Source organism: Cuculus canorus, chromosome 4, assembly GCF_017976375.1.
Source record: "Cuculus canorus isolate bCucCan1 chromosome 4, bCucCan1.pri, whole genome shotgun sequence".
NCBI lineage: Eukaryota > Metazoa > Chordata > Aves > Cuculiformes > Cuculidae > Cuculus > Cuculus canorus.
In genome coordinates, this window is record NC_071404.1 from 79,945,387 (window position 1) to 79,966,096 (window position 20,710).

General features: G+C 47.7%; 1 protein-coding gene across 2 annotated transcripts in view; it reads left to right on the top strand.

The window, feature by feature from the left end:
• BMP3 (bone morphogenetic protein 3) overlaps window positions 1-15,969 on the top strand; it is a 185,574-nt gene extending 169,605 nt beyond the window's left edge. The window contains exons 1-3 of one of the 2 annotated variants that reach the window (XM_054065756.1): window positions 923-1,844; window positions 10,785-11,695; window positions 14,139-15,969. In XM_054065756.1, the coding sequence (XP_053921731.1) occupies window positions 1,529-1,844; window positions 10,785-11,695; window positions 14,139-14,330 (1,419 nt within the window). In that variant the 5' untranslated portion in view covers window positions 923-1,528 and the 3' untranslated portion in view covers window positions 14,331-15,969. Of the gene's footprint in view, window positions 1-922; window positions 1,845-10,784; window positions 11,696-14,138 lie in introns of those variants that run through there. The other variant, XM_054065757.1, reaches the window with a different exon arrangement.
• The last annotated feature ends 4,741 nt before the right edge of the window (window positions 15,970-20,710 follow it).

The following is a 20,710-nucleotide window of genomic DNA, read 5'->3' on the forward strand; positions in this document are numbered from 1 at the left end:
AATTAGTTGCGAAGGTGAGGTCGCCCTCCGATATTTTAGTGCGCTACATTTAGAGTTCAATCACGACATGTGTTCCGTAGCTGCTTGAAAATGTGAATTACCCATGCTGGAAGTAACATGTGCTAAGCTCCATATAATAATCCGCAAGCCAGATGACTTTTTAAAATTTTCTTATTTCCCTTCTTCAAGGCAGAAATTAAGTTGTTCTTGTCAACTGACTTATTTGTAATCGGTGAAAATGCAGTGAGGCTTGTCTTCTGTCTCCTGTGTTTTTCCCCACTAGATATGCAAAGTAAGGCACCCTTTGCGTTGTAAAGCATATTTTGGAAGGCACGACGTTTTGTATCTGGTAGGGTGCCGTCTGGTGCTGTGGCAGTGGCAAAGGGAGCGAGAGGTTCCTTTTATTTTGGTCGTGAAAAGCAGCAGAGACAGAAGGCATGCTAAATCCCAGAGCTGAGCGAGGAATGCCCCACTGTAGCAGAGGAGTCCCAACGCGTGGGATTTCTCTGCCTGATCCCGTGCAGCGCACAGAGGGGTCAGGTGCCTGAAAGGGCTTGGCCCCCTTTCACCTGAGCGCGGTGCACCGCCCTTCCCACGGACTCCAGGCTGGTGGAGATGCCTCTGCCTGCCCTGACCGGGTTGTAAGGTGACAGAGGAAGAAATGGAGCGCCGCCGAGCGTGGCTGGCACTCGGAAGAGGAGTGCCGAAGCTCGGTACAGCCCCGTTAGCATCCCTTCCACACGGTTCAAGGGGAGAAGGCTGAGCGTGGTTCGAGTCATGATTTTTGGTTTTTTGCCATCTTGTTATCTTACTGCCTTCCGAAGAGACTGCATGGCGGTGGGCAGGGAAACATTCTCCCACACCCTCCGCGCTTCTGCCCCCCTCCCCCCCTTCCCGGCTGCCCTCAGGGACTCGGTCGCTGCCAGCGATTGAATTTCCAGAGCCGAGTCCCCCTCTGTCTCTGCGCGTGCGAGCGCGTTTTCCTCAGGGTGGTGGTTTCCCCTTTGCTTTGCCTCCTGCTTGCGGTCGCGGCCGATCGCGAAGGCGGTGCGATTGGCTGCTGCCGACACGGAGCAGCCCGAGAGCCGAGGCTCGCCCTCGCTCGCACACGCACAGCGGCGCGCACACCCCACGAACGCTCGCCTTGGTCGTGCCGGCACCGCTCAAAGCGGGCACGGAGCATCCCGCTGCGCGCAGAGCGGCACCTCGCCTCTCCTCAGCAAACAACCTGCACGGCAAGGGGAATCGACACCCAAGCTGCTGGCGCCGGGAGAGACCGGTCGTTTATACCGTGCCGCTTTCCTCCACGACGGTTTTCGGATATTTTTTCTTTTTTTTTCTTTTTCCTCCAAAAAGAGGAAACCCCGTCTCCGATTTCCAGCGCCGCGCCCGCACCCGCACGGGTGGCCGCCGGCGGTTGCATCTGGCCGAAACGAACTTCGCTGGGGTCTCCGTCTCTCGCCTATCTGCCTGTCGGCCGGGACGAAAAGGGGCTCCGTAGCACGCCCGGAGAGGTCGCAAGGGCAGGATGGCTGCGGGGACGCGCCGGGCGCTGTGCCTGTACCTGGGCTGGGGCTGTCTCTGCCTGGCTGTGGGCGACGCGCTGAAGGCTGGCTGGGTCGTGCCGCGGCGGCGAGCCGCCCCCGGAGGAGCCGCGGCAGGTGACCGCGGCACGGAGCGGCTGCCGCCGGGGGACAAGGTCTCGGAGCACATGCTGCGGCTCTACGACCAGTACAGCGGAGGGGCGCGGGCGGCGGCGGCGCGGCCCCGGGACCCGCCGGGGCGGCTCGGACCGCACCCCCGCCTGGGCAACACGGTACGCGGCGTCCGCCCGCTGGCAGCAGGTGAGCCCCGGGGGGGGGTGGGGCACCCCGGCCCCTCGGGAGCTCGCGGAACCGCCGTCTGCGACTCGGGCTTGCGAGCCCGCTGCGAGGGCGGCGCGGCGGGGCCGGGACCGGCCGGACGACGGCGGGGCCGGGGTGCGGCGGGGGCGAAGGGCGAGGGCCCTCGGTCGGCCGAACGCGGCGGCGGAGTGGATTCACCTGTAGGTCGAGACAGCTCGCCCTCGGTGGTGCCGTGCGGGTTTCGGTTCCGTAGAAACGCAGGTAACGGGCCGTTCGTACCACCGCGGGTAGCGCTAGAGCTGCGCGGCAGCCGCCTCGCGGAGCGGCGGATCTGTTGTAGCGCCTGCCTAACTGGACGTGGGGAAGAAGCCGAGAAAAGGAATGAGAGTAAGGCTTCCTGTAGCAACACTCGTGTACCTTATCGCCCGCATTTTAATTACAGCTTTATCTTTTCAGCTCTGTATGCAGCGTCTGTGCCGTATGATATCTGAGTGCTACGCGAGGCAGGTGGAGTAATTAACACATATGTATCGTCTCTGGAGTTTTGCTTTGTCGGTGTTTTGTACAAGTAAGTTGTGTTGAAAGTAAGGGCTAGTTTGTTCGTGATGGAGTGATAACGTGGGTTAGCAAACTTTTAGCCGGTGTATGGTGTACTCCTGTTGAGAAGCCAGTGGCGGTACAGGCGATTAGGGATGGCGGCAAATGAATTTAGTTCACACATTTAGTTTTGTGCACGGTAAATGCTGCGTCTGAGCATCTTTGGAAGCAGCACTTTGATGTCTCCATGATTATAGACAGAAACGCTCGGGTAGCTTTATGAAAGCTTGAGGCCTTCTTTTATAAAGGGGATGGTGTTCGGGCAGTGTCCCCGAAAGGCTGTGTCCTAGCAGAAAGGGGAGATGAAACCGTCCTGGCGCTACATTCCCTCGGTTCTGCCATTCTGCTTTTTACATGTCTGATCTCTGCAGGGGGTAGGTGGAAACGACAGAAACCGACCCTCACTGGGATATGCTCCCTCAATCTACCGTGTCCCCACATCTCGCTGTTTGTATCACACCCGTCGTGCCACGAGTAGCACGTGATATGCCAGTCTCTTTTTTATCACTGCCCCAGAGCATTGACCCAGCATCTTTTTCACAGATGAGCACTTGACAGTAAAAGTGAGTGTTAGTCTGGGAGTTTCTGTCACTTGCATCGATTTGTTCCTCTCCCGTAAAACTGAGCCTCAGGTGCCAGCTCCTGGATATTTGCTCCTTTTAGGCATATTCGATTCTAAATATTTCTTGTTCTAAATCTGGAAGGTCTGTGGTTGAAATCTCATCTGTGGACTTCCTGATTTTATTTATACTCGCTTGAAATTGGGTGGCAGGAGTCCTGTAAACCCCCTCATTGCTAATATGTTTCTTCTTCTTCCTTTTGCAGTTCAAGTGTCAAAAAGATAATTTGGAAACGGTTGTAAGTTTCTGTACATGTTTATCAGTATCCATGCAAAATTTTTAACTGGTTTGCTATTGTGCTGTTGTCTTTTTCTCACAGTAGGCAGCAGCCGCTCATTTTGGAGGGTCATTGTTTGCGGAAAAGCATGTTTCCAGAGAAGCCTTAGCTTAAACGTTCCTCGGGGCGGCGGGGGGGGTTTGAAAAGGCTTTTTCTGGTTTCTAAGTTCTTCCTTGCACCTGGCCTGCCTGGCTGGCTCTGCGATGGAAGGGCACATCCACACAATTTCCCTTCTGAGGTAATTTGTTTCCAGATCTGCCTATTTACCTTCTATTTTTTTTTTTTTTTTTTTTGTTACCTGCGGTTACTACATCAGCAAGTGGCTTTCTGTCCCTTGTGACTGAAAGCAGAAAAGAAGGACCAAGGTCAGATGATCCATCCCTTAGAGACAGACTCTTTGACAGTTCTGGCTAGCGTAGTTTCAAACTGCAGTTGAACCTCTTGGTTAGTTTCTGTGCGTGACCGTTCTGTTCTCCTGCCATTTAGCAAAACTGTTCCATGACTGGACCTCCAGCTGATCAAAATCTGCTTACCTTCAGTACTTTCCGTAGAGGCATGCTGAGCTGTGACTTCTCAGACTTGGGATCTGTGGGTAAGATAGAGCGTGGAAGAAATAAGAGAGTGGAAAGACAGAAGCCTCAAATGGGAGATCTTTGCTTTTCAAAGCACTTCTGATCATAGCATTGCCTGCGGAACCTGTCTTATATGAGTCATTTAAAAGACACTGCTTTCATCAGAGCATCTCACAGTAATCTTACAGAGTCAGAAATTACTTCACTTTATGGTCTTTTATATTGACTGAATTTCAAGTCATTTTAGGTATTACACCTGCCTGTAGGCCAATTCCTGTGTTTAAAAACTCTGTTGTCCTTTTCAAAACGCCTTTCTTTCCTTTGTTGTGGTATGAAACGCCCACGCAAATAGGGTAGCAGAGTGCTGCTCAGGGAAACTGGTTAGTTGCCGGCTGCCATTGGCCTGCCAAAAACAAAAGAGACCTGGATGCTCTGGTTTTGTTTTGCAAAATACTCAGATGGGTAAGAGGGAAGCAGCAATTGAGTTAGAGCAAAGGCAGGACAAAAGATGAAAGGCGGATGCCAAATTTGCATTCCCATTCTGGAATTTGTTCCCATTTCGGACTACGCATGAACTTGGCTTTGAACTCCCGAAAGCGAAGTTTTACACCAGAAATGCCCATACGTTCCTAACTGAGCAGCGGCAGCAGCTCACCGCTTTAATATCTTGTTTAAAGGATGGCTAATGATGACTATATAACTAAATGGTAGTCATTATCGCATTTTTCTTCAGCTGTGGGATAGCATTGGCAGCCCGTAAAAAATTCTGAGTAGCCTCTGTAAAGGTAAAAGCACTGCATGTTAGCAGTCTCTTTGTGGCTTATCAGTGCCTGGGAACGCCCTTTGCAACGCCAGCAAGGTTGGTCTCTGCAGACCTAACTGCTTTTTCTGTCAGTGCTTCTTTAATGTCGGAAACGGGCAATCAGTAGGGCTGTGGGTCATTGCAAGAAGGTGAGGAAGTACACATCATGTCTCTGAAGGTTCAGCCAGCGTGAGTATTTCAGCCGTAGTGCCGAGTTGTTTTCTGATCTGAGTTATCGGTAAATAAGGTGACATCTTCTATACCTTGACCGGTGCGGGATGACACGCCCTGAGGTGACCTCAAGGTGGTGACCGCCGGTGTGATAGAGTAAGCCTTTTTTGCTTTAGGCCTGGAGAGACCATACCTCCTCCGGCCCCAGAGAGCTCTGCTGTAATGTGTGCAGGAGACTTGGGAGAGATGGCCCGGTACAGCTTTGCCACAGTGTATTGAAGTCACGGTTTCCTTTGAACAATGGGGAGGCACGTGGGTGAATCGTGACTTGCGTATGGGCTGAGGAGGTCAATATAGCTGTAGTGTATCCATTTACCTGTGCATACCTTCCAAATTATATTCTGCATGAATAGAAATGGGATGTTCTCATCATTGAGTACCTTTACGTGCACTTTGTGCCTGTTGCGACAAAGGTCTATGCTGTAGAAGCGAGCAACGGTAACAGTGCAGCAGCGCTGTGTCTTACCTATAGTGATTAAATAGCATTTTGTTGCTTTGAGCTCAGTCTTGAAAAATTGTCGTCGGTCTTGCAGTGACATACGGTGACATGCTCAAGGGAAGTGGAGGTTGCTGTTAAAATCCAGCCTCAGAGTATCTGGGAGTGGTAGGTATCAGTGTATTCCTTGTATGTAGCTGTGTTACATTTATTGTTCCTTTGCTTGTTTTATCTGTCTTCGTATCCTTACATCCTATTTGTCGACAGTAAGTTTTGGGCGTTTCGTGTTTTGTACGAGTAGAGGGCAAAGCTGAGTAAGCACACCTCGCTTTAAGTAAGAAGGGACTAACCGACTTGGCTCAAGTAGCAGCGCTCAGATAGAAATCTGCTGCTGGCAGTGCTGTGGAGCGTATTAAGTCAGGGCAGTTACTGCTCCTTCAACAGTACTGGGTCGCCACTGAGTTGCATTGCATGGTGCTGCAAATGAGCATGAATTTTATCGAGCAGAGATGGTCAGAGATAGCAGACGGACTCTTGCCACATGGTAAGGCGGCAGACTCAAATGCGCATTTGCTTCAGCAGCCGCCTGCCGTACAGGGAGGCTCAGGGTTCGTAAGATCTTCCTGCTGTGGCTATAGCCCAAGAGCTAGTCCGGGCAGAGGGTGACCTTCCATCCGGTGTCCCTCTGAAGGGTCACAGTTTAGAGTCAGATTTTCATCTACGTCTGCAACAGATAGTTTCTTGTCTTGGCAGCAGATGCAAAGGATGCGTTCTAAAGGTGCTGTTTTCGCTGGTTTTATTTGCTATGGAAAACATAGTAAATAAGGTGCTGTGATGCCACGATCGCATAGAGCGTAGGTTTCTGGGCCTGTGTTTTACATTCTTTTTCCTGCAAAGCTGACTTTATCCTTCTACAGCAGTAGAGGGCTTGGTCCCAAGATGATCCGGTTGCCTTTGAGCCTTCGAAGGTTTCATTATAGAGGAGTAATTGCTCAGAGGCCTTAGCTGGGCTTACTTGATCTGCCTAGTTCCCGTCGCTGCTGACTGTCCATCAATGCGATCGCCCCTGCGGTTTGTCTCCCTCCTCCTGTCTGTTTGAAATGGAACTTTTGATGGTGGCATCCTAGGAAATCACCACTTACTGAACATCGTTGTGGTACCGGAAGTAGAGTCCTGCTTTGATTCAACTTGGGTTTTTGTTTGGGGTTCTTTAGGGTTAGTGAGGAGGGCAGTCGGTCAAGCTCTTTGTGTGAGAGGAGTGAGCAGTGTAGGTCATTGTAAAGACCAAAGGTTTACCTCCAGTCGGTAAGTAAAACTTCACTGGTGTCATCAGAGCGAGCTCCATGAGGCTTACAGAAAGGTCACCGTATCACCATAAAATTTTTGTCAGTGCCACTGAGTACCTCTTGATGTTGGCGAAAAGTTTAGAGTGCAGTATTGATTTCAGCTAGTAGTTTAGACTAAGTTAATGTGGAGGCTGATTTTTGGCAGTTACCGACTTCTGCATTTCAGGACAGTTGTCCTCTGACTTCTGGGTTTAAGAATGAAGTTTCTTTCAAGCAAAACGAAAGTTTTCCTCAGAAAAAGGTACGTTTGTAGATATTTTAAAGCTGCGTGTTCCTCGATGCGTGTGTCTTTTTTTTTAAGGGTAGCAACAAGCCTAGAGAACGCTTATATTGATGCATTGCTTGCATTGGAGCATCGGGTATTGCTGTCACATCATCGTATGTCTTAGATACAGTGTTCCCAAGTTGTGAGGCAAATCCGGGTCATGTGGTTAGGTTTTCCTGAACCGGAAGCAGCAGATCTGTAGATGTTTGTCCCGGTCACCGGTAACCGGTTTTAAGTTGATTTTGGACTCCGTACAATCCAAACTCTTCATAGCTGTCTGACCCGGGAGGTCATGTGGTAAGAAGAGCGCTGCCTACAGGAAGTCCTTGGGCTCAGGCGTAGGGATCACTGCTGTGAGGGTTTCCTGAGTTATGCCTTCAGTCAAAACATGTATTCCTCCTGCATCTGTTTCACGCCATCTAGGGTTTCTTTATAAATGCGAGCAGCTTGTTTCATCCTCCATTAAAATACGCCAGCCTAGAGGAGGAGGTGTGTGTTCAGCGGAATTCCTATAAAAATTAAAATCAAACCTTGTCATCGAACGTGGGATCATAGAATCATAGACTGTTTTGGGTTGGAAGGGACCTCAAAGCCCTTCCAGTTCCCCTCCCTGCTGCGGGCAGGGACACCGTCCACTGGATCAGGCTGCTCGAGGCTTCGTCCGACCCATCCTTGAATGCTTCTGGGGAGGGGGCAGCTGTGACTTCCCAGGGCGACCTGGGCCAGTGTGTCTCACCGCCCTCATTGTGAAGCATTTCTTCATAATGCCTAGTATAAATGTTCTCCCCATCCAATATAAAGGCATTCCCTTTAGTTCTTTCGCTATGTGTTCCTGTGAAATATACGGTGGTGATTCAAATAACTTCTTTAGCAGGCGGTCGTGAGGCATTGTAAATACTAGTTCCTAAGATCAATGTACTTTGCGCTGTACTGAATTACATATTAACCTTATTATATTAGCAAATTAAAAAAAAACCAAACAGCGGGGGTCAGAACATCGGGCGTGCCTAGTACGAATGTAAGAAACAGCTGGGTTTAGGTTCAAGAAATTAAAATTAGGTTTGGAATCAAAGCCAGTGTTGTTCCCTGGGAATAAGTAATAGCAAGAAATGGGATGTTTGGTAAAGTAGTTTTCAGCTGTTGGGAACCTACCTACACGATCCACCGTTGAGCTGGGCTGAATGTGTAAGTGGGGGTGTCTTCCATAAACAATTCGTCCTTTTCTGCCCTGTTTCACCAAGAAAAGCGTGCATTGTTTTTTCCTTAATTTCATGAACCCGTATGCGTGATTAGGAGTAGCATTCTGTCTATCTAGCGAGACCGCTTCCCGCTTTTTTAATGTATCTGTTAGAAAGTGGGTAAGTGAGAAAAAAACGTTTAGAAAAAGAGGCCGCTTAGATTGTTCGGGTGGGGATGGGGAGGCAAAGGGAGAGTAGGGTGTTTTGATGGACTCACCTGAATGGCGTTAGCAATAGGGATGTCACAGGCTGGAAGTGTGGAATGTTAAGTGGAATGCGAAGCGGTCAAAATCTTTGAAGGATCGGTTCCAGAAATTATGTTTTCACTTGCTTAGGCGGGGGACTGTGTACAGCGTTTTGAGACAGGAAGCGGGGAGGCTGTTCTTCCATAGTCTGCAGTCATCGGTATGCTTGCCACGCTTGGAATAAGAAAAGAAAGACTAAAAACAGAGCAGAAGTCTTGCAAAAATCTGTAAACTGTAATATCTGTTCAGACTCTGGGAGAGCATTTTGATATGCAGTGATGTTAAAGCAGTGTCAAACCCTGCGTTCTGTTGTTTCCCTGATGCGTTGGGTTGTTTTGGGCTATTTGACAGGCTGCAGAACGTCTCTTTGCTGTAGTATATTTGGTTATTCCGCGTGGCCTGGATTTATGGCTCTAGATAGCACCTTAACATGTGGATCTATAATTCTCTTGCTATGAAGATGAGACCCAAGTGCAGGCCAAATGGGAAACGGTAAGGCAAAAATTAAACGTTACCCCTAAGCTTTTCTGTTGTGCCCCCTGGGTTTTCAAGCAGTCAGCCCGTCCATTTCAGTAGATCAGCCTGTGTTATGAGTGCATCTCGGGGTTTGCACGAGAAGGCCGTGGTTAGGTAGACTTCTGTAATTTTAGAGCTGTGGTGATCGCACCGTCTCCCACATCCCTCCCAATTGATACTGTAGCATCCTGAATGCAAAGAAAGATTGTCTTTGGCTTGGATCCCTGTGCACGGAGGTGAGAGGTTGTGGTTTGCCATTGCCACTGTCCCCCAAATTCGAGATGCTTTTTGTCAGCTTTCTTTGTATTATTGGGGTTACTCTTGTACCATCTGCCTACCTTTGCCTGTACTAGTAAATGTTTTCTAATGCTGTCTGGCGTGAAAATCAATGACACATCCTAGTGCAACGGTTACATTGACCCAGTGTAATGGAAGTGGTCCTAGACGTTAATATTCTAGAGGGAGAATTTGATTGCTATTAGCATCAGACTATGCTAAAAGGCATAAAAATTATTAAATGGAGGTTCTATCTCGTAGATCTTTTGTTCCCCGGTTTTAGAGGTGTACCACATTTGTCCTTTGCAGACAACATGATTCTTGATAACTTCATACGTGCCCAACTCTAAACATGCCATCTTGCAGGTCTCTGAGTCACAAGGATCCAGTTGCGCACGTGGAGATTGCTGACCGCTCGAGGGGCCAGTAAATCGGTCTTCTTGTAGTGGAGTAATGGTTCAAAGAGAGAGGCAACTTCCTTTCTAACACAGGATTTCCATTTGCCTTTTAGTTTAAATCTTGAAATATGTAGTACTTTCTATGTTTGCCTATCTGGTTTGCATCTCGATATACGTAGACGGTCGTACCCTATGTTATGTGGGTTTGGCTTCCTTTTTCACAGTGTCTTTGGCATCTTTAGAAGCTAAGACTGAATGCTGCTTGTGCCCATATGTCCCCATCTCATAGGGGAAGCCCAAATTGTGGGGGGCAGAGCAGAACACTTAGAGGAACTGGCAAACTTTTCTTTTTTTTTTTCTTGCCTCAAGCAGCTCAGCAATTGGAACTTAAGTGACTTACTCGGCCGTAGCGTCGAAAGCCTGTTGCAATACCGACCAACGCGTTCCATTTGAATCTAGGCTTTTCCTCTTCCTCGCTGCCATGCCGAGTCTCTGCTGTTGAGGAGGCAAACGTTTTCATTCCGACCGAGGCTGTGGCTCTACGGAATAGTGGAAGTTGATGGATGTGCCGGTGTCTAGCAGCGAGTGGGAGCCTTTCTCCCGCTGCCGTCTGGGCCGAAGTGTGGTTTGTTGTCATCAAAGTTTTGATTGTCTCAGATGAAGAGAGACAATTCCTTAGTCAGAATGGGTCAGCCCTAGTCACCTGTGCATGTCTAGAGAGAGACGGGAGGTTGGAAATTATACAGAGAGAGGAAAACAACAGACTAGAAAGTTACAGAATCTCTCAGACTTTTGAACAATGAAGTCTTTAGTGTGTCTGTTATTGAGTGGCGTTCCTGCCGTCTAATTTGTTTCCTCAAACTCAGAAGCGGTAGGGCACGTGCGAGTCTTTGTGGTCAGAGCTCGGTATTTCAAGGAAATCAGGTCGGAAGGGGTGATTTATGGTTCCTGGGTCACCCGATTGGTTATTTTCCCCAAGTAGCCATCTAAACCCGTTCTATGGCACTGCGTGGAACTTTTCCATGAACTTAATATATGATCTAGAATGTGCTGTATTCGTCCCTTTCACTGTAACAATTTTGAAGTTCCTGTAATTTCACCAAAGTATTTCTTTTTCTAGGGAGCCCTGAACGCCAGAATATGTACATTTTTAACTTGACGTCACTCACAGAGTCTGAAAATATCTTGTCGGCGTCGGTATATTTTTATACCGGTCATCTGCTGCAATCTCACCTCAACTGTTCCCAATCAGGAGGCTGTTCTTGTCAGGGGCATGGGAAGCCTGAAATTCAGATACATCTTTCAGTTTGGACCTTTCGTCTCATTGGGAGCCATGCTCGGAGCCTGGGACGTTTTCCGATAAGTGTCTCTGCCACTTCCAGGGATGTCCTTTCCTGGCACAGGAAGGATATCACTCAGTACCTGCACGAGGCAAAACGGAACAACGAACTCCTGATCGGTGTCAGAATTGATCTGACTGGCTGTCACCCCTGGAAAAAGGCACCCTCTCTTTATGAGCCGTACCTTCTGATTTATGCCAATGATTCTGCTATTTCAGAGCCAGAGAGCGTCGTCTCTAGTTTGCAAGGGCACCGTCATCCTCTGGCGAGGGCTGTTCCCAGGCCAGAAAATCACACGAGGAGCAGCCTTGGAAAGCAACGGCCAAAACGCTCTGCAAACGTCCCGTTGCCATTGCAGAATAATGAGCTTCCTGGGGCAGAGTTCCAGTATGGGAAGGACAATAGATGGGAAGACAGACAACCTTACAGAATCTTCCGGTCTCGGCTAGCGGAGAGGGCAAAGAGAAAAAAAAAGCAGGGGAAGAATCGTCACCAGGAGAGCCAGACTCTTCAGTTTGATGAGCAAACGCTGAAGAAGGCGAGGAGGAAGCAGTGGAACGAGCCAAGGTATTGCGCCCGGCGCTATCTCAAAGTGGATTTTGCAGACATTGGCTGGAGCGAGTGGATTATTTCCCCTAAATCCTTCGACGCCTATTACTGCTCGGGGGAATGCCAGTTCCCAATTCCAAAGGTATGATCTTTCTCCATTCTTTTGTATCGTCTGTTAATTTCAATGATGCATTTTCTTTGTCTTGTTGGTAAAAGGCAGCTGGTCACCTGTTACACGTGGGGATATGGTGATTAAGCGATACCTTTGTCTCGTGCCACGAGGAGCAGCCGTTAGAACCGCTAGTATAAAGACAGGCTCGAAATTGTTATTACTAAAATTTTATATGGTATTAGTTGCTTGTCTGGAACCCAAAGTCATCGAGTCCTTTAGTTCATCTCCTGAATAGCGTTTACCGTGCGTGAAGTTGATAACCTGTGTACCAAACACAGTACGAGCCACGTGCAGAGAATTAGCTCATGGACAGCGGTCGTTATGCCTCAAAGGATTGTCTGCTGCTAGAGCCTCATTGCGGTCAGCGTAGCACGCTCTTGGAAAACTGAGCAGCTCGTGTCACAATGGTGTACAGACTCTGTGGATATATAGGAGAAGTCAGGCCACTCGTAAGAGTAAGCGGGAGAACCGAGCGAGTCCCTTGTAGGAGAGACCGAACGGATACAAAAGCGATGGCTCCCAGGCAATGACTTATGAAATAACCTCTTTTTCACGAGTAGCAAGAAAGGGTGTTGTGTTCCTAGCTCTGCTACCTAGGGAAATGAATTGAGCTCCTTAAGATCAAGTGCTTGATGTCATTATTAGAGATGCGGATTCCTCTGCAATTAACTGATAGCAGAAAGTAGGATGTGGTACTGTAGGCCAGCCTAAAGGGAAGGGTGCACTTAAATAATGCCCGTGGACAATGTCAGTAGAGGTAGGGTTTTTGGTTTCACTCTAGCTTTGCGTCTGAGAGTTTTCATTCCTGCCACGATCGAGCCCTAGTGCTTAGTTCCAAAATTTACGTGGCATTTCCGTGGCCTAAGGGCCTGAGGGAATCGCCCTTTAAAAATGATGGGTGGAGAAATGTACCAAAGGGGTTGAAAACCCAGAGAAAGCAAGTCGATAAAAGTGCGACTCTCTGAAGGAGGAGAGGACTTACCTGACTACCTATGACTGCGATGGCAGGCTTTGAGTTTGATATCTAGGGGAAAAGTCAAAGGGAACGTCAAGTGATCCAGTCGATTCCTTTGAATATGTTGCACTGGGTGTTTTTCTTTACTGTTGATGGGAACCGTGCTTTATGAGGCCGGTGACTTGGCATATGGATCATAATTTAGGTAAAGGAGCCAGATCTGGATCTCTTCTGAATTTAAGGATGTGTAAATTATAAAAATGGCTGCCCTATTTCTCTGCCTAAGGTTGGGTTAGCCTTTTGAGTCGCAACTTTAATTATGAAAACTTCAAAAACCACCACTGAAGAGTGTTGCTCTGTGTTTTGTTTCGGAGAAAACAGCACACGGTAGTCAAAGTGGAAGAAGTTCCATTCCAAAGAGTCCAAAAAAAAAGGAAAGAAAAGCATCTCAGCTGAGGCGATCTGTGCCTCTAAAACGTCTTCCATTGAACTGAAATTCCTGCCTCGGGCTGCTGTTGGTATATTGTAGAAACTCAGCGAAGACTCGAGTATGCCTCGGGTCATTGTCGATTATTCTGGAAGACAGTTTTGGTAAAGTTCCTCTCTATTTCTGATGCTAGGAAAAAGAAAATACAATAATGTGGACTAGTAGCCTCTTGGAAAATCTCGAAGGTGTCTCATGCTAAGTCAAAAGAATTTAGGTAGCTGTTTCTAAGGTTATCGGGGCTGGCTTTTTGGCCTTTGAAGAAGTAAATGATAGTCGAGGCACTGATGAACTCTTAGGATGTGGTGCTTGCTAGAGAATAAGTGTTTCAAACTCAGTCACCTAGAATTTTTTTTTTTTTTTTTTTTTTTTTTGCATGAGATTGAAAACAATAATAATTAGATTTGTGGCATAAACTTGTTCCGGAACCTCATCTGTATGCATTTTATCTGGTTTTGTTTTTCCTCATGCACTCACGATCCACCAGTTAAGCTTTCCGGTCTCTGAGTTAAGGTTCTTTGGCTCCTCTAATTACTCTGTCTGCTATCACGTTGACTGCCTCCCTCCTAGCCGCATGAGTTTTAGAACTAAATTGTGGCCGTGTGTACGTCTGTTTCATTGGAAGATACTACCGTGACCTATAGGTATGCCCAGCTGCAAGGTCAGCTGCCGGGGCATTTCCCTGCACAGGGATGTTCCGTGGAGAGCCTGAGGTCACATCTCCAGCAGGGCGCCTGAGCTGAAAGCAGTGGAGCGATGCTTGCATCTGGTGGCCTAAAGATGTGGACCGGAATTGTGTCCCCTGCCGCTGGCTCGGGCTGTCTGCGATGATGACGGTTGAGAGATTGCTTTTATGGCTAGTCAACTGTGGCATCTCAGAGGGCCCTTCTCCAAAAAAGTATGTTCATGTTAGAGTATGCGTATTTGCTCTCACACAGGTGCACTTACATTTTCTTTATGTCTTTGCCTTGCAGACCTTGAAGCCGTCCAACCACGCTACCATCCAGAGCATAGTGAAAGCTGTCGGGGTTGTCCCCGGCGTCCCTGAGCCTTGCTGCGTTCCTGACAAAATGTCTTCTCTGAGTATCTTATTCTTTGATGAAAATAAAAATGTCGTTCTTAAGGTGTACCCCAACATGACAGTGGATTCCTGTGCTTGCAGATAACATCTGGGGAGTCCCTTTTGAAACGTGAAGGTGAACGGTTGCTCTTTAGGGACTGGGGGTGGTGTTCTACGGTATCGACTTCTGGTTTGCACTGCCAGCGTGTTTCCTTTGGACAAAAAAGAACAAACTGTAAACCAGTAGTAACAAAGAGGACAGAAACGGAATGGATATTGGATAGCAATTCCGAGAAAAAAGAACACAAACTTCATTTGTCTCTGATTTTGACCGAGATGTGAGCATCTGTGATGAGGACTGACCGTTTGTTTCTGTTGTAATTGAGAGATGAGCAGGCACTTAGTGGACCACCCACATTTTTGAGACCATCGGAAGGATGAACTGCTCTGTTTTTGCAGGAGATCCTTGGAAGTAGTGGTATCTGTTAATTTTTGTCTAGGCTTTTGAGGTGACTAAGTGCGGGGGGGGAGATTAGAAATACGCTATTGTTCCTTTTAAAGCTAAGCTGTCTGCCGTAGGTTATAGAGTAGCACGGCAAGGAAAAATCCAAATCCTACATACTAAGAGCCTTAGATAATCTCACTTAGAAATCTGTCTGCTCGTCATGATCTGTCACTGACTGCCTGCGTGTATTAATTTTCATTGACGTCTCGATCGCTGCTGCATGCATAGTTTTGGTTTCTTCAAAGTGAGGATTTGCCTTTTGTGCCACCGTGGAAACTCAGCAGGCCAAGGATATAAAAGCATCCTGCTCAGCAAAGCTGCTGAAGGACTTGTTCTGACACATATTCTAGAGTGTAGTTGCAAATCATCTAAGCATAAATCACAGTAGTCCGTTTCTGATATGAAATTATTGGCCGTGTAATCCTTAGCTGTAGGCCCTGGTCACGATTATTTGATCAAAAATGCCTCTTGGTGAGCTTTGATTGTCATCTAAGTTGGATGGTAGATCTTTTTGGTTTACCTCCATTCACTTGTAGTCTGGAAGTCAAGTTTGTTGTACTGACGCTGTCAATTTAAGATTTCCTTCTAGCGGGTTTTGCACAATAAAAATACAAAATAGTTTCTCGATGATTTCATGTGTTAAAAAAATGCATTTGAGAAAGTATGGGTGGTGGAGGATAGATTGAATGAACATCCAACGTGCCTGTAAAAACTTAGTTCTGTTACAGAGTAAATGGTTGCAAAAGTACATGAGATGGAACACGTGTTGTATTTCTAGCGGCGCAATCTATAGAGGATGATATCTTTTGAAATGCTTTCGAGTGCCCAGAGCAGCATTTCGGTTTGTGCTAAAAGTAAACGTCCATCGACCTTTCCTGGGGAAGAGTCAGATGTTCCGGGTGCCAGGGCCTAAAAATGTGAAGGCCAAAGCTGTCCGTTTCGCCCGGCTGAAATGGCAGATGACCGGGAGCATTTTGAGATCCTGTTTGTCACTGAAGGTGAACTTGAGGCGATAGGCAATGATTTCTGCTGCTGTGATGACACAAGCGTGGAAGGGACTTCAAAAGCGTTACTCCAAAATGAATGTGGGTATGTTACTCTTAGTTTTCAGTAGAATCGAGTCAGACTTTGTCATGAACCAGATCATGTGTGCTACGTGATACGTTCTGTCTTTTCCAACTTCAAGCTAACAGCATTCTCCCCAGTTTAACGTATAAAAGCGAGACGTTTTTATGTATGTAACTCCTCCTGTGTTTCAGTCTGTAAATGAAACTACATAAAGCTGTGTCTAACATTGGTAGTGCATTACTCTCACCGGCAATGATGTCTGTGCATAACTTCCCAGTAGCTGGGACCTTGATGTAAATTTGATTCAGAGATGCATAGAATAGTTAGGGTTGGAAGGGACCTTAAAAGAGCATCTATTTCCAAACCCCGTGCCATGGGCAGGGATGTCCCACTAAATCAGGCTGCCCAAGGCCCCATTCAGTCTGACCCCAAACACCTCCAGGGATGGGACAGCCATAGGTTCCCTGGGCAACCTGAGCCAGTGCCTCACCAGTCTTGTAGTGAAGAATTTCTTTCCAATGTCTAGTGTAAATTTGCCCCCTCCAGTTTATACATGTTCCCCCTTGTCTTATCACCACGAGCCTTTGCGAAGAGCCCCTTTCCAGCTTTCCTGTAGGCCCCCTTCATGTACCAGAAGGTCGCTATAAGATCTCCCTGGAGCCTTCTCTTCACCGGGCTGAACAAGCCAAACTCTCTCAGTTTGTCCTCCTATGCAAGGTGCTCCACGCCTCCAATCGTCTTTGTAGCCCTCCTCTGGACCCGCTCCAACAGATCCATATCGTTCTTACGGTGAGGATTCCAGACCTGGACACGGTATTCCAGGTGAGGTCTTACAGGAGAGGAACAGAGGGGCAGAATCACCTCCCTGGACCTGCTGGCTGTGCTTCTTTTGATGCGGCCCAGGATGTGTTTGACCTTCTGGGCCGCAAGCGCAAATTGCCCACTCTTGTCAAGCTTTTCGTCAACCAGCACCTCCAAGTCCTTTTCTGCAGGGTGGGTCTCCTTCACATCATCACCCATCGTGTACTGAAATCGGGGATTGCCCTGATGGTTAATGCAGATGAACCACTTGTGTTGTTAATCAGCTATTTATTCTCAAACTGGCGCGGCGAGTTTTTCCCACCGGTTCTATTTTCTAAACTGCTATTTGTCAGTAAATGGCTACGCATTCCATCTGTTTGTGTAGCAACCGATGCTTGCTCATTATTGTTATGGCTGGCTCGCGAGTCGGGTGGAAGAACGTCTCCAGATGCGTGGTGTCTGTCCTCAGATGTGTTCTTCTCGAAGCCCAGACCCCAGTGAGGAGCAGACTGCTAGGAGGCTGCTGCGGAAAGCTCTTGAAAATCCCACTATTGGAGGCTGACTGGAAGAACTTCAGGGTAAGCGTGTGTAATACAGAATGCAAAATGAAACTGACTTTTCCTCCAACATGGTATCCTGACCCAGGAAGTCTCCTGTTAGAACCAGTGCCTTCTCATGAAAGGCATCACTAGATAGGCTCCGTTTTCTCATTTTTCTGGGGAGGCCAAAACTCAGTGGGAGCAGAGTACCTTGCCTGATGTGCCGAGTCGTCGCAGACTTGCCCATTACTGCAATCTGCTGCTGGGCTGGTCACAGAATCACAGAATCACAGAATCACAAGGTTGGAAAGGACCCATTGGATCATCGAGTCCAACCATTCCTAACACTCCCTAAACCATGTCCCTAAGTACTTCATCCACCCGTTCCTTAAACACCTCCAGGGAAGGCGACTCGACCACCTCCCTGGGCAGCCTGTTCCAGTACCCAATGACTCTTACTGTGAAGAATTTTTTTCTGGTCAAAAGGCTTTAAGCTCTCGTTTTTGAGGAGAGGCTCAGCAGCTTGGCAGCAAATGCCATTTAGTTTAGCAGCCTGTTTGTCCTAGTAGGGATAGCCTTTTTAAAGTGTATCAGTTGAAGGGTTACTGTTTCTACAAACTATTATCCATTTTAGTCAAAAAAATCCAAACTCTGAAAACAAAAGTTATTCTTAATGTAGAATTCAGGTGCTTTAAAATTTATTTCATATCTGCGACTATTTCATCCTCTTGGCATTTATTTTTTCATGGAAGAGCTGTGCAAGTGATATAATTGTCTCTGTTGTCGCAAAGGTGACATGCTGGGGATGTCCAGTTTGCACGGAAGGGTCGTGGCCACACTGTGAGGGCTACGTATCGCCAGTGACGTATGAGATTATCCAGTTATTTTTTTTCACGAAGCTAATTTTTCTGCTGTTTTGGCATTTGGGTCCTTCTGAGAACATACATGTTTTCCGTGCTTTCAGCATTCTGCATTGTGGAAACGTTCATCCTGAGGACTGTTTTGCAAGGGCTGTTTTGATGAAGATTGTCTTTTTAGAGTGAAGTACAGAGCGGCTAGGGAGTGCATGCTACGGACTGTTCAAGTGCGGCAGTAAGAAACAGAGGAGGTGACTGGACCCCGTCAGAGGCCGAAAGGTCTCAGTGAGCAGCTATCTGTCTTCCAGGCACGGCGGTGCTGACCGCAGCGAGAGCTCTCCTCCTTGAAAGTGTCTCTGGCCTCCATTAGAAGAGGGTGGTGACGGCAAGGACTGACTCCTGAGGAGGTTCTGGATGCTTTGGGCCGCTCCGTCAGTCCTCTCGGCCCAACGCAGTGCATGACTTAGTGTTGAGTCTCAGAATGACACCCCGTCATCTCTCCCGCAGGTGAACCAGGTTACTGAGGCATGAGGATATAAGTATTTGTGGAAGGTGGGTGGTGGCTGTGCAGGCTGACAAATGCTCCGGCTCCTGCTGTCTGCCCAAATCAGAGCCTGTCTTGGGCAGGGCGATCTTGCATTTCTTTCCCCGCTCTCTTGACCCGTGAGATGTATTTAAAGTGAGAGATGCTCCGGGCCTTGAGGCTTAGCACTTGTGACTGAACTTGAGACACTCGCTTTCCTTTTCTGCAGCTCTGTGAGCTGCTCTAGGGCCTGACGTGGGTTTTTATACTGCCTCTTGGAGGTGTGTTAGTTTATTATTACCAAAGAGAAGCCTGTGTCATCATGCGCAAGAACAAGAAAGCACAGTTTTGCGTAAAAGCACGTGAGCAGAGTTTTATGATTGGTAATCCATCAAATATGAAACTGTCTTTACCAGAAAACATTCCCTTCTTTAGAGTGAGCCTAGAGATTTTATGTGCTGGTTCTCTAGAGCATTTACTTTTTCCCAGAAGTCCTGATATTACACCTTGTCTCATGCGACAAGATTGCACATGTGTTTCACAGGATGCAAAGAAATAGGAGTTTGATGTAGAAAGATTGCATGCAGAAAAGAAAAACTCCACTTTTTCTCTCGTCACATGGGAGATTTTCATGAGGTTTATATGAAAAGACTCTTTCTCCTTTACGGTTTCCCATTTTACTTTGAGGTTTCCTTCCTGTCCCACGGATTGGAGATTCTGATTGTCGCAAATGTGTCTTTTAATTGAGCACTAGATTATCCTTTTTTACGAGGGACTCAAAAGTAGTATAGCGAAGAGCAGTCATATTCAGCGGTCCCTTGCTGGCACGCAGGTGCTCTGCCTAGGCATCCACGAGACCTGCATTTTTCCTATAGTTAACCATCAAAGGACTTGGCCCCATCAGCCCACCGTGGCAGAAGCATCACTTTGAATTTTGCCACCCCGCTCTGCGGAAAGCTGACATCAGCATCTTTGAGACTCCACAGCTGTCAGAGCCCCCGTGGTGCAGCAGTAAGTAGGAGTACCCCTTTTATTGCTGGGCAGGGGTCGGGAGTACGGACGGGTTTTTCCTAGATGAAGTGGAAAAGAGATCAGGGAGGTGGTCAGGGAAAGACAGGAAAGCAAAGTTTAGAGCAGGCTAAGATGGGGAAGCATAGCAAGAAATGACTGGAAAGGTAGCGGCATAGAGAAATAAATAGAGTACAACACTGGTGGGGAGCAGGGCAGACTGATAATGAGAGGAAATGAGGGGCAGGGAGCGGGTAGGAGATCAAGGAAGCAGCGTTGGGATGGAAGACAAGGGACAAGAGGCAAGAGAAAGCGAACAATTTGAAAAAAAAAAAGAAAACAGAGAGAAGAGATTGGAGAGGAAAAGGGAAAAGCTTAGCGTGACTGGAAGGAAAGATGGATGGAGAAGGAAAAAACTGGGCTAGGTTGCAGGACAGACACCAAGCTAGAAAAAGAGAGCAAGAGGTAGCAGAACAGAGTGAGAAGTAACATAAAAGAAGATAGAACAGGGCAGAACTGGAAGGAAAGGGAATGGAAGGACAGCAAAGAAAACACGATGTGGTGGAGGAATAGCAGGGGCAGGTGCAGAGAGGTGGAGTGAGAAGGGGAAAACGGATGGGAGGCTGTCAAAGGGGAAAGAGGGATGGAAGATGGAGAAGAAAAAGAGATGGGCTGTGGGACCACAGATGGCGGCAATCAAAGAGAGACACAAGCACCACAAGGCAATGACAGAGTGAGAAAAAAGGGGGCAGAAGCTTAGGGTAATTATAATAGCAGGATCGCGTCAGAGGACAAAAACAACAGGAACGGTCAGCCAGAGAGACTTTCAGAGGAAGAATAATAGAGAAGAGAAAGGAAAGAAGGGTTAGCTAGTTATACAAGGGCAGAGCCTTAGAACGGATGGATAGATGACGGAACAGTGCAGAGACTGAAAACCAGAAAACAGAGAGCAGAGGGACTGTGAGAGATAAAGGAACCGGGACCTTGCCCAAAGGGAGAGGAAAAAACCAGCAGGATGAGAGGAAAAGAGGTAGAAAGGCTGACAGGGAGCAGGACGAAGAAAGGCCAGTTGAGACCGCCATAGGATGGACATGGAAAAAAACATCCAGGACGGTCTATAGGATAGAGAGAAATAGGAATACAGGCAGGGAATGGGAGGAAGGGATGTTATTGGCAATAAAGAAA